The following is a 14,296-nucleotide window of genomic DNA, read 5'->3' on the forward strand; positions in this document are numbered from 1 at the left end:
CGAACAAACTGGACAGGGATGCAGGATTGTAAGTAATTTATAGTCAGCTCTGACGGAGCAAAGTAATCATGTGTCCATCTTCTAGCGCTGACGTCACCCTCTCAGCACTTGTTTTATCTATGTTTAATTTTAAGTAATGTAAACCTACTAAATTTTCAACTATCAGAAAACGCTGCTGAATAGTAACTAATACATCATCTAAAGTGGAAAATACAGAAATGAGCAGTGGTATTATCTACGTAAGTGTAAATACTAACCCTAAATTGGACAATTCTTAACTAAAAGAGCACATTAAACAGAATAGGAGATAAATGAGATCCCTGTGGGACTCCATACTGCAGGCCAAAGTTTTGAACTACAGTTAGACATCTTCATCTATAGTACAAGATGATAAAAATCCATTAAACCAATTCAGAACCCTGCCTGAAATACCTATTCCACTCAAACTTTGTAGAAGAAAATTATCTACTAAATCAAAGGCAGAGATTAAAGTCAAATTGTAATACAGCCTGCTATCCGTATGATAAAAATTCCCTAATTTTAGAGAGTAGCAAACCCAGTAAAGTTTCAGAACTGAAACTTTTGCAAAAACACAATTGGGTATCATATAGAATATTGTGTAATTTTAAATAATTAGATAATTGTTCTGCCACTAAGCACTCTACTACCTTTGCTAAGAATAAGATTATTGGTAATGGGCCTTTGGTTGAATAATTGTCTATTGTCCAAAGAGGCGTTTTTAAGAAGAGGAGATCATAAAATATCCCCTGATACGCTAGAAATTGTCTATGTTAAAATAATTCTACAAGCCATGCGGTGAGCCAAACTAAAAAAAAAATGGAGGAGGAGTCTTAAATAATTAAGAAGGCAGGTATCTAGTTTACAATGAGAAGAAGAAAATCCTGTTAATAAATGATGCACATCTGATAGCTGAACCTATTAGCAGGAATACCCTGATTTTCAAATGCAAGAAAATTGGTATCAACTAACTGCCACCGTGTTTGAAGATCAATTTGTGTTCTAAGGTTTATCATTTTGTCCCTGAAATATATAGCTAAGGTGAGAAGATAAACTGCATTAGGGCTTTAAGTCACATTATTTGCCACTTAATGCGACTTAAAGGGCCCTAACGCAGTTTGACTTTTTTTTTTACCACAATGATGTTTAAGTCACCATGGATTACATAGTGATGAGATGCAAAACATGCAAACGCATGTAAAGCAGCTCACCCTTACGTGACTTGTGGTGTGCACCCGGAACACAAAGCAACTCATATTAATGCCCATAAATCATGGTAAAAAAACCCAGCTATTAAGTACATAAGTACTGCCATAATGCCACTTCAGGCACAGGCAGCTCCTTGTGACTCTGGGCAAGTCACTTAACCCTCCATTGCCCGTGTAAGCCGCATTGAGCCTGCCATGAGTGGGAGAGCGCGGGGTACAAATGTAACAAAAAAAAAAAAAGACCAAAGATCCATCAAGCCCAGCATCCTGTTTCCCAACAGTGGCCAATCCAGGTCACAAGGACCTGGCAAGATCCCAAAACAGTACATTTTATGCATATCCCAGAAATAAGCAGTGGGATGTCCCATTTTAATAATGGCTTATGGACTTTTCTTTTAGGAAGCTATCCAAACCTTTTTTAAAACCCACTAAGCTAACTGCTTTTACCACATTCTCTGGCAACAAATTCCAAGGTTTAATTACATGTTGAGTGAAGACATTTTTCTCCGATTCGTTTTAAATTTACTACTTTGTAGCTTCATTGAATGCCCCCTAGTCCTAGTATTTTGGAAAGAGTAAACAAGCAAAATCCATTCCACTCCACTCAGTATTTATATACCTCTATCATATCTCCCTCGGCCTTCTTTTCTCCAAGCTGAAGAGCCCAAGACGTTTCAGCCTTTCCTCATAGGGAATTCGTCCCATCTCCTTTATCATTTTCGTTGCCCTTCTCTGTACCTTTTGTAATTCCACCATATCTTTTTTGAGATGCGGTGACCAGAACTGCACACAGTATTCAAGCTGCGGTCACACCGTGGAGCGATACAAAGGCATTATAACATCCTCGTTTTTATTTTCCATTCCTTTCCTAATAATACCTAACATTTCATTTGCTTTCTTTACCGCCGCTGCAGCACACTGAGCGGAGGGTTTCAAAGTATCACCAACAATGACTCCTAGATCCTTTTCCTGGTCGGTGACTTCTAATGTAGAACCTTGCATCATGTAGCTATAGTTCGGGTTCCTCTTTCTCACATGCATCACTTTGCACTTGCTCACATTAAACATCTGCCATTTGGATGCCCAGTCTCCCAGTCTCGTAAGGTCGTCTTGCAATTTTTCACAATCCTCTTGTGATTTAACAACTTTCAATAACTTTGTGTCATCAGCAAATTTACTTACCTCACTAGTTATTCCCAAATCTAGATCATTTATAAATACGTTAAAAGCAGCGGTTCCAACACAGACCCCTGCGGAACCCCACTATCTACCCTTCTCCATTGAGAATACTGACCATTTAACCCTACTCTCTGTTTTTTACTACTACTACTTATCATTTCTATAGGCTACTAGACGTACGCAGCGCTGTACACTTACTACTACTATTTAGCATTTCTATAGCGCTACAAGGCGTACGCAGCGCTGCACAAACATAGAAGAAAGACAGTCCCTGCTCAAAGAGCTTACAATCTAATAGACAAAAAATAAAAGTAAGCAAATCAAATCAATTAATGTGAACGGGAAGGAAGAGAGGAGGGTAGGTGGAGGCGAGTAGTTACAAGTGGTTACGAGTCAAAAGCAATGTTAAAGAGTGGGCTTTCAGTCTAGATTTAAAGGTGGTCAAGGATGGGGCAAGACGTAGGGGCTCAGGAAGTTTATTCCAGGCGTAGGTGCAGCGAGACAGAAGGCGCGAAGTCTGGAGTTGGCAGTAGTGGAGAAGGGAACAGATAAGAAGGATTTATCCATGGAGCGGAGTGCACGGGAAGGGGTGTAGGGAAGGACGAGTGTGGAGAGATACTGGGGAGCAGCAGAGTGAGTACATTTATAGGTTAGTAGAAGAAATTTGAACAGGATGCGAAAACGGATAGGGAGCCAGTGAAGGGTCTTGAGGAGAGGGTAGTATGAGTAAAGCGACCCTGGCGGAAGATGAGACGGGCAGCAGAGTTTTGAACCGACTGGAGAGGGGAGAGGTGACTAAGTGGGAGGCCAGCAAGAAGCAGATTGCAGTAGTCTAAAGGAGAGGTGACAAGGTGTGGATGAGGGTTTTGGTAGAGTGCTCGGAAAGAAAGGGCGGATTTTATGGATGTTGTAAAGAAAGAAACGACAGGTCTTGGCAATCTGCTGGATATGAGCAGAGAGGAGAGAGAAGAGTCAAAGATGACCCCAAGGTTTCGAGCTGAGGAGACAGGGAGAATGAGAGAGCCATCAACAGAAATAGAAAACGGGAGGAGCGGGGAGGTGGGTTTGGGGGGGGGGGGGGGGGGAAATGAGAAGCTCGGTTTTGGTCATATTTAATTTCACGTGGCGTTGAGACATCCAGACAGCAATGTCAGACAAGCACGCTGAAACTTTGTTTGGATGCAAGGTGAGATATCAGGGTGTAGAAAGATAGATTTGGGAGTCATCAGCATAGAGATGGTAGGAAAAGCCATGGATGAGATTAATGAACCAAGGGAAGAAGTGTAGATAGAAAAGGAGGGGACCAAGAACAGAACCCTGAGGTACGCCGACAGGCAGAGGGATAGAAGTAGAAGAGGATCCACCAGAGTGAACACTAAAGGTGCGGAGGGAGAGGTAGGAAGAGAACCAGGAAAGGACAGAGCCCTGGAATCCAGTGAGGAGAGGTATCGAGAAGTATGCTGTGATCGACAGTGTCAAAAGCAGCTGAAAGATCAAGAAGAATGAGGATGGAATATTGACCTCTGGATTTAGCCAGTAATAGGTCATTGGAGACTTTAGTAAGCGCAGTTTCGGTTGAGTGGAGAGGGCGAAAACCAGATTAGTGGGTCAAGAATAGCATGTGAGGAGAGAAAATCAAGGCAGCGGCGGTGAACAGCACGCTCAAGCAATTTGGAGAGAAAAAGGAAGGAAGGAGATGGGTCGGTAATTAGAGGACAAGTAGGGTCGAGTGAAGGCTTCTTAAGGAGAGGTGTGACCACAGCATGTTTAAGGCAGCAGGGACAGTCGCAGTGGAAAGTGGAGGTTGAGAATGTGACAGATAAAAGGAATAAGAGCAGGAGAGATGGCATTAAGAAGGTGGGTGGAAATGGGATCAGAGGAACAGGTGGTACATTTTAAGGAAGAAAGGAGAAGTGTAGTTTCCTCAATAGTAACTTCAGGAAAGGAGGAAAGGGAATGAGGGAAGGAGAGAGAGGGGAACGACTAGTGAGGGAGAGGTGGTGAGGTAGAGAAAGCAAAGTTTATCTTTTGAACCTTGTTGTGAAAGAATTCAGCAAGGGTCTGAGGAGATAATGAAGGGGGAGTTGTGGGGAGGGGCACCTTGAGGAGAGAGTTCAATGTGGTGAAGAGAAGTCGAGGATTAGAGCCAAGAGAGTTGGTCAGTTGGATATAATAATACTGTTTGGCACGTAAAAGAGCAGATTGGAAGGAGGTCAGCATGAACTTAAAGTGTAAGAAATCAGCAAGGGCCGAGATTTCCGCCAGAGGCGTTCGGCGGAGCGGGTACAGGAACGTAGGTAGCGGATATTAGAAGTCAGCCAAGGTTGGGGTTTTGTACGCCTTACAGGGCGGGTCATCAAAGGTGCGAGAGTGTCTAAGGCAGAGGATAGAGTATTGTTGTAAGAAGAAACAGCCTCGTTGACAGACGTGGATGGTGCCACAGTAGAGAGGAGGTTTGAAACATGGGAGGATAGAGATGAAGGGTCAATATCGTGAAGATTCCTAGATAAATTAGATAAGATAGGACGGGACTGGGAGGGAGGAGATTTAAGTGTGAAAGTTATAAGATGGTGATCAGAGGAGGGAAGATCAGAGGCAAGGAAACTAGAGGGTGAACAGTTGGAGGAGAAGATGAGATCAAGACAGTGACCATTTTGATGAGTGGGGGAGGTGGAGCATAGTTGGAGATTAAAGGAGGATGCTAAAGCGAGTAACTTGGAAATATAAGAGTTGGAAGGATCATTAGCAGGAATATTAAAGTCACCAAGGATGAGAGAGGGGGAGGAAGGATCATGGAAGAAGGCAAGCCAGGCATCAAAGTCACTGAGAAAGGATGAAAGGGACTTATCAGGGGGACGATAAATGACCGCTATTCGAAGAGGCAGAGGAGAGAAAAGGCGGATAGAGTGGACTTCAAAGGAGGAAAAACAGTGAGATTGAGGTGGAAGAAGGGTTGAAATCTGGAGGCGGGAGAGAGAGAAGTAGTCCAACACCGCCCCCACGGCCAGCAGGGCGAGGAGTATGTGAAAATAGTAACCGCCATGGCACAGGGCTGCGACTGAAGCAGAGTCATCAGGGCAGAGCCAGGTTTCTGTTATGGCGAGCAGATGGAGGTGACGCGAGATAAAGAGGTCTTGGATATAGGCGAGTTTGTTACAGATAGAGCGGGCATTCCATAGGGCACAGAGAAGGGCAGAGAAGAGGAGAGGGAGTAGAGAAATAGAGATGAGGTTAGAAGGTCGGGTGAGATCTGTAGAGTTGGAATAATAGTTGGTGAGGGGGGCCAGGATTGGGATTGATGTCACCGGCTGAGAGTAAGAAGGAGTAAAAGAGAGCGGAGGAGTAGGAGAGGTGTGGCCACGAAGGCGTCGAAGGCGAGAGGTATTTAGGTGGAATGGGGAAGGCAAAATGGACGGAAGAAAGAGGCGGAGATTAAAAGCCAAGAGGGAGGAAGAGGGTAGGAGAGAAGGTGAGGTGATGAAGTCGATGGATGGGCAGTGAGTTCCTGTAGCGGAGAGAGGTAGGGGTGAGGGAAAAGATTAGGAAGGGACAGGGCTAGGAAGAGAATGTGAATAGGGGCCATAATGACTGAGGTACTTTAGCAACTACTACTTAACATTTCTAGAGCGCTACTAGGTTTATGCAGCGCTGTACAGTTTAACAAAAAGGACAGTCCCTGCTCAAAGGAGCTTATAATGTAAAGGACGAAATGTCAAGTTGGGGCAGTCGAGATTTCTTGAATAGAGGTATAGTGGTTAGGTGCCGAAGGCGACATTGAAGAGGTGGGCTTTGAGTAAGGATTTGAAGATGGGCAGGGAGGGGGCCTGGTGTATGGGATCAGGGAGTTTATTCCAAGCATGGGGTGAGGCGAGACAGAAAGGGCGGAGCCTGGCGTTGGCGGTGGTGGAGAAGGGTACTGAAAGGAGGGATTTGTCTTGAGAGTGGAGGTTACGGGTAGGAACGTAAGGGGAGATGAGGGTTGAGAGGTAAGGAGGGGCTGCAGATCGAGTGCATTTGTAGGTACTAGGAGAAGCTTGAACTGTATGCGGTACTTGATCGGAAGCCAGTGAAGTGATTTGAGGAGAGAGGTGATATGAGTATATCGGTCCAGGTGGAAGATAAGATGTGCAGCAGAGTTCTGAACGGACTGAGGGGGGGATAGATGGCAAAGTGGGAGGCCAGTGAGGAGTAGGTTGCAGTAGTCGAGGCGAGAGGTAATGAGAGAGTGAATGAGAGTTCGGGTGGTGTGCTCAGAGAGGAAAGGGCGAATTTGCTAATGTTATAGAGGAAGAAGCGACAGGTCTTGGCTATCTGCTGGATATGAGCAGAAGGAGAGTGAGGAGTCGAAGATGACTCTGAGGTTGCGGGCAGATGAGACGGGGACGATGGGGTTATCAACTGAGATAGAGAGTGGAGGGAGGGGAGAAGTGGGTTTAGGTGGGAAGACAATAAGCTCAGTCTTGGCCATGTTCAGTTTCAGGTGGCGGTTGGACATCCAGGCAGCAATGTCGGATAAGCAGGCCGATACTTTGGTCTGGGTTTCCGAATTGATGTCCGATGTGGAGAGATAAAGCTGGGTGTCGTCAGCATAAAGATGATATTGGAAACTATGAGATGACATCAGGGAGCCCAGGGAAGAGGTGTAGATTGAAAAAAGAAGTGGTCCAAGGACAGATTCCTGAGGAACTCCAACAGAGAGCGGGATGGGGGTGGAGGAAGAGCCATGAGAATGTACTCTGAAGGTGCGGTGGGAGAGATAAGAGGAGAACCAGGAGAGGACAGAGCCCTGGAACCCAAATGAGGGCAGTGTGGCAAGAAGTAAATGTGATTGACAGTGTCAAAAGCGGCGGATAGGTCAAGGAGGATGAGGATGGAGTAGTGACCTTTGGATATGGCAAGGAACAGGTCATTGCAGACTTTAGATAGTGCCGTTTCTGTTACACTTGAACATGAAGAGACAGTCCCTGCTTGACAGAGCTTACAATCTAATCAGGACAAACAAGAGATAAAGGAATATATTAAGGTGAGGATGATAAAATAAGGGTTCTGAACAAAGTGAATAAGGGTTAGGAGTTAAAAGCAGCATCAAAAAGGTTGGCTTTTAGCTTAGATTTGAAGACGGCCAGAGATGGAGCTTGACATACCAGCTCAGGAAGTCTATTCCAGGCATATGGTGCAGCAAGATAAAAGGAACGGAGTCTGGAGTTAGTAGTGGAGAAGGGTGCAGATAAGAGAGATTTACCCAGTGAACGGAGTTCCCGGGGAGGAATGTACGGAGAGATGAGAGTGGAGAGGTACTGAGGAGTTGCAGAGTGAATGCACTTATAGGTCAATAAGAGGAGTTTGAACAGTATGCGGAAACGGATAGGATGCCAGTGAAGTGACTTGAGGAGAGGGCTAATATGAGCATAACGACCCTGGCGGAATATTAGTCGTGCAGCAGAATTTTGAACAGATTGAAGAGGAGAGAGATGGCGAAGTGGGAGACCTTTGAGAAGCAAGTTGCAATAGTCTAAGCGAGAGGTGATAAGAGTGTGGATGAGGGTTCTGGTAGTGTGCTCAGAAAGGAAAGGGCGAATTTTGCTGATATTATAGAGAAAGAAACAACAGGTTTTAGCAGTCTGTTGAATATGTGCAGAGAAGGAGGGGAGGAGTCGAAGATGACCCCAAGGTTACGAGCTGATGAGACAGGATGAGAGTGTTATCCACAGAAACAGAGAATGGGGAGGAGGAGAGGTTGGTTTAGGGGGAAAGATAAGAAGCTCAGTCTGGTCATGTTTAGTTTCAGATGGCGCTGAGACATCCAGGCAGCAATGTCAGACAGGCAAGCTGATACTTTGGCCTGGGTTTCAGCTGAGATTTCTGGTGTGGAGAGGTAGATCTGGGAGTCATCAGCGTAAAGATGATACTGAAAACCATGGGATGAGATCAGAGTACCAAGGGAAGAAGTATAGATGGAGAGAGAAGAGGTCCCAGGACAGATCCCTGAGGTACACCAACTGACAGTGAAGTAGAAGTAGAAGAGGATCCACTAGAGTATACACTAAAGGTACGCTAGGAGAGATAAGAAGAAACCAGGAAAGAACAGAGCCCTGAAATCCAAGTGAGGACAGCGTATCAAGGAGCAGGCTGTGATCAACAGTGTCAAAAGCAGCAGATAGATCGAGAAGGATAAGGATAGAATAGAGACCTTTGGATCTGGCTAAGAACAGATCATTGGAGACTTTAGCAAGCGTTGTTTCAGTTGAATGAAGGGGGCAAAAGCCAGATTGAAGTGGATCAAGAATAGCTTGAGATGAAAGAAAGCCAAGGCAACGGCGGTGAACAGCACGTTCAAGTATCTTGAATAGGAAAGGGAGGAGGGAGATGGGGCGATAGTTGAAGGACAGGTAGGGTCCAATGAAGGTTTTTTAAGGAGTGGTGTGACTACGGCATGTTTGAAGGCATCAATCCACAATAGAACACTACCTCATATCCCATGACTTTCCAATTTCTTCTGGAGTCTTTCATGAATTGTCAAATGCCTTTTGAAAATCCAGATATACAATATCGACCAGCTCACCTTTATCCACGTTTGTTCACCCCTTCAAAGAACTGTAGATTGGTGAGGAAGATTTCCTTTCACTAAATCCATGTTGGCTTTGTCTCATTAAACCATGCTTTTGAATATTCTCTGTAATTTTGTTCTTTATAATAGTTTCTACCATTTTGCCTGGCACCGACGTCAGGCTCACCGGTCTTTAATTTCTAGATGACCTCTGGAACCCTTTTTAAAAATCGTTACATTGGCCACCCTCCAATCTTTCGGTACCATGATTGATTTTAAAGATAAATTACATATTACTAACAATAGTTCTGTGCAAGTTCATTTTTCAATTCTATAAATACTGTGGAAGGTATACCATCTGGTCCAGGTGATTTGGTACTCATCATTTTGTCAAATTGCCCCATTACATCTTCCAGGTTTACAGAGATTCAATGCAGTTTCTCTGACTCGTCAGCATTGATTACTATTTCTGGCACCAGTATCTCTCGCAAATCTTCCTCGGTGAAGACTGAAGCAAAAAATTCATTTAGTCTCTCCGCTATGGCCTTGTTTTCTCTGACTGCCCCTTTTACCCTTCGGTCATCTAGCGGTCCAACCAATTCTTATGCCGGCTTCTTGCTTTTAATATACCTAAAATAGTTTTTACTATGCGTTTTTGCCTCCAACGTAATCTTCTTTTCAAAGTCTCTTTGCCTTCCTTATCAGCGCTTTACATTTGACTTGCCATTCTTTATGTAGTTTCCTATTTTTTAGTCAGATCCTTCTTCCAATGATCTGAAGGATTTTCTTTTAGTTCTAATAGTTTCCTTCACCTCACTTTTTAACCATGCCGGCTGTCGTTTGGTCTTCCTTCCACCTTTTTTAATAGATGGAATATATTTGGCCTGGGTTCCCAGGGTGGTATTTTTGAACACCATCCACGCCTGATGTAAATTTTTGACCTTCACAGCTGCTCCTCTAACTTTTTTTTTTCACCGTTCTTATCATTTTATCATAGTCTCCCTTTTGAAAGTTAAATGCTAATGTATTGGATTTCCTGTATGTACTCCAGAGCTTATATCAAATCTGATCATGTTACGATCACTGTTATCAAGAGGCCCCAGCACCGTTACCTCCTGCACCAGATCATTCGCTGTCCTTAGAGAGCACCTTTAACAGGTAAGCAACTTTGCTTACTCCATGGACAAGCAAGATATGTAGTCCTCAAAAGTGTGAAACCTTGGCTATAGGTTACTTTTAATAAGAAAGAAGAAATGGGGAAAAAATAGTAAGGATATATATGGCCAAAATATTTTGGTTTATTTTTAGATTTTTTTCACAATTTGGGTGTTTTTTTCAGATCACTTCACACATTCATTTTAATAATTTTTTGTACACATGTTAAAACTTTGTAACGTGCAAACTTATTGAATGTGAATTAATGATTGAATATTGTGAGGGGAGGAGAGGTTTTTTAAGGGCACTGCCACCTCAAGCTCAATACCCTCCTACTTCTCTGGAATAAAGATAGCCCAAGAAAACCAGATGCAAATAAACTTTTTTTTTTTTTTTGCTGACGGATGTAGGGAGACATAATGGAGTTCAGGTCTGTAATGGAAAAATTTGTGCTTCACATTGAGTTCTGCCTAAGTATTGTTACCACATTTAATGTTTCCTTGAAAGTACATAATGAGTTGTGCCTATCATATTTAATGTTTCTTAAAAGTACATAATGAAGTAATGATATCATAGTTAATGTTATCTTGAAAGTATATAATGTACTCCCATATGGATATTTAATGCTCTCTTGAAAGTACATAATGGACTCTCAGCACAGGAATTGATAGCATTATCATATTAAATGAAGTAATTTGTACTAAATGGAATGACAACATACTTAGGGCTAAGGATGATGTTTCACATGAATCTCTGGAAACCTGGCCAGTTCCTGGGGATGCATTAAGAAACTGTCACATCCTTAACTACACGTCAACCTTTTTCAATTGAATGAGATCATGTTTATTGGTCAATATAAAAGCTGGAAGTTAAAGGCAGCCAGCCAGAGGTTTCAGCCCCGGAGCAGATGTGTTGCCTAGGCCCCTTGTGCCTGCTGAGACTCTCTGTTTGGCTGCACTGGAACTTCCCAGCCGCTGACAGGAGATGTTGTCTGCAACTCAAGCGGTGATGTATGATTTAAGATTTACCTACTTGAATAAAGGTTATGTAATAACCTTTGACTGCCTCTAAAGTATATGTCTGACAGAGATATACTCGAAAGAGCCTAAAGCAGAACAAGGTCTCTCCATTATAAGTGATTATGCGTGGGATGTGCTAGCTGTTTGAGCCCTAGGATTCTTAGAGGAGCCAAACACAAAACATAACAGAGATATTTTGGGGTGCTAGGTAGTATTAGTTATCACCAGTGTTGTTGAAATATTTGAGGAACAGGGAATTTTTTTTTTTGGGGGGGGGTCACTCTCCCCCATGCCTGAACCATAGTCTATTTCCAGGATAAGGCTTTGTTTGAGCAGAGGGAAGAGGCATTAAGTTTAAGCAAGAGAAGGACAATTGTTTGCCAAGCAGTAATAGAAACTGCCAGAAAAAGCTAATTTGCATAAAGTTCCCCGGGTCCTTGGTTGGATTTATTTTTCTTTTCTTCTGAGGACAATATATTGCAAATGAAACAAACTTATATTTGCAAAAAGGATACAGGTAGCCACCAAGCTAGTGGTTTTTACTTTTCAAGTTGCAATGTTTGGACTACATGCTTTTAGGTCACCCTGAATTAAAGGGAGTTCCAAAGACTGACCCTGAAGAATGGAAATTACTTTATACTGTGACCAGACTAGCGCCCACAGTTGCCAGTGCCCAATGATCAGAGCCGGCGAGAGTGTGAAAAAACAAGCTCACTGGCTCTGACCGCTAAATTCATGCAAAAGAGGGTCTCCCGAATTCCTCCGAAATGCTCAGCAATATAAAGTAATTTCTGCTTATTTCTTGTTGTGGAGAGTTCTTCTTACCTCTGTGACCTCCTGCTGGGAGGTGCTACATCACATCATCACCAAAAGATAAAATTTCAATAGACAACAAAGATAACATATATTTCTAAAAATTTGTTTTAATGAAGGCAACTTGAAAATAGTAAAAATGGGCTTTCCAAAGTGGCCACCATTGTAAATACACCTTCCAAGTCAAATACTTTAACTCACAAGATTTTAATATATCAAAGGGAGCTTTCATCAGCTAGATGAGAACCATACTGAGATCCTAAGACACAGCGGTAAGACTTCAAAAAGCATGCCCTGTGTAAAGTGAACAACTAAGGGCTATAAAGAGATGATTTACTTTCTATATGGTGGTGATCTGCACCAATTGGTGGATGCTCAAACCTCCGGAACTGTTCAGAATAGTGCCGGAAAAATACAGCCGGATCAGCGTGACAAAGGAAATCTCTAATGCTCAACACTGAGATGCAAATTTAGGTGGCCTCATAGCATTGAGCATTAGGGAGGGTAGTGTCTGGTGTATGTGCTCAAGAGTTGTACGTTAAGCACAGTGTGTGTTACTGGGCACAGAAAGGAGTTCAGCACAAGTTAACTTGCATGGATACAGTGCCCTCTTCCATCTTCTGCTGAAGGAAAAGCTCTGCAGCCAGTTCCCTGCCCATCTCCACAGCACCATTCCCAGTCCTGGCTTCCTCCCCAAACAGATGGCAAACTTCTTCCATTTAAAACCTTAAGGTCTTCTAGTAAGTCTCCCCTAGAAGCCAGAAGAATTTGAGACATGTAATCACACAGATTCAATAAACTGAACATTACCCTCTCAACATCCAGCCAGTGAGGGCTAGAAGAAACCATATCCATCTCAGACAATAAGGAGCCATGTGTATTACAGTTAGCAGGTTCCTTTTGAAGTTTAGAAGAACCTCTGTTATTAGAGGTGTTGAAGAATGCATATGAAGGATATCTTCCTCTCTCCAGTCTAGGAGAAAGGCATCTAAGGTTCATTTCCTATGTGCCCCTAACCTTGAACAAAACTAAAGAACCTTCCTGCTTGCTGAAGCAAAGGCCATGTCGGGCTCACAATGAATATTGTCTCTGCTCCCTCTTCTTGTGGCTGACTGTAATTCTTTGGTGTGCTGCTAAGATAATACTGGTGCTGCTCCTCTGTTCTGACATTCTATTTCTCACTTGAGAAATATCCATCTATCTGGGGACCACTCATGTTTTTGTAAGACTTGACTCACTTTGTTTGCTAAAGATTCATTTCCCACCAACTACAAGGATCTGAGTGTATCCCATATGGATAGCTCAGTTCTACATCCTGATAGTGTCTCAACACAGAAATTATAATCTAGTTTCTTCCTGCTTGCTCACAAAGAGCTGATTGATTCTCTTCTCTGGATCAACCAAGCCTTTAATGGAAGGAGTAACTAACTTGTTAGTCTCACTCACACACACAAGGATTGACTCGGGCTGCACACACTGCAGCAGGACATGTTTATCCACTCTTACCCTAGCTGAGATGATATTTAACCATCTCTCTGACCTCATGTGCAACTTTCTTCAAATCAGTCACCTAACTTTCTAATTCTTCCTACTTTTTTACTCATCTATATGTTACAACTTCTTACCCTTCACTACCAATTATAATGTTCTATTACGTATTGTGTAGTCATTGCAAGTAGTATACCATGCCATACTTTCTATTGTTACTTGACTATTTTTACTGCTGTAATTGCCTATTACTCATGTTTGATCTATTCTTACTGTACACCGGCTTGAGTGAATTCCTTCAAAAAGGCGGTAAATAAATCCTAATAAATAAATAAATAAGGATAATTTTGTTGGACAACTGATTTCTGAAATCTTTAGAGTATTACCTCTAAAATGTCTCTTACCATAAGAACATAAGTGTTGCCATACTAGGTCAGACTGAAGGTCCATGAAGCCCAATATCCTGTTTCCAACAGTGGCCAATCCAGGACATAAGTAAAACTGATTTTATGCTGCTTATCCTAGAAATAAGCAGTAGATTTCCCAAGTCCATCTTAATAATGGCTTATGGACTTTTCTATTAGGAAATCATCCAAACCTTTTTTAAACCTTGCTAAGCTAACTGCTTTTACCACATTCTGTGTCTCTTAATTTTCAGTCACTTTGCAGGCAATCCTATAATATAATTAAAAATATTGCACAACATTTTGCAAGAAAACAATACCTTGTGTGCCAAGTGGAAGAGCAGTCGATTCTGCAAACGACTTTTGGGAGCTAAAAGAGAAAAACATTCACTTATAAAAAAGAAAGCATGAAACACAATCATTTAGGCTCTGATGCTCAAAAGAAAGCGTGGGCACTAGAGGCCA

General features: G+C 42.7%; 1 protein-coding gene across 1 annotated transcript in view; it reads right to left on the reverse strand.

The window, feature by feature from the left end:
- Nucleotides 1-14,296, reverse strand: part of TTC26 (tetratricopeptide repeat domain 26) — a 391,044-nt gene that overhangs the window by 286,422 nt on the left and 90,326 nt on the right. The window contains exon 5 of the mRNA XM_030207127.1: nucleotides 14,152-14,201. Within this exon, the coding sequence (XP_030062987.1) occupies nucleotides 14,152-14,201 (50 nt within the window). The remainder of the gene's footprint in view (nucleotides 1-14,151; nucleotides 14,202-14,296) is intronic.

This window comes from Microcaecilia unicolor, chromosome 1 (genome assembly GCF_901765095.1).
Source record: "Microcaecilia unicolor chromosome 1, aMicUni1.1, whole genome shotgun sequence".
In the NCBI taxonomy this organism is placed as follows: domain Eukaryota; kingdom Metazoa; phylum Chordata; class Amphibia; order Gymnophiona; family Siphonopidae; genus Microcaecilia; species Microcaecilia unicolor.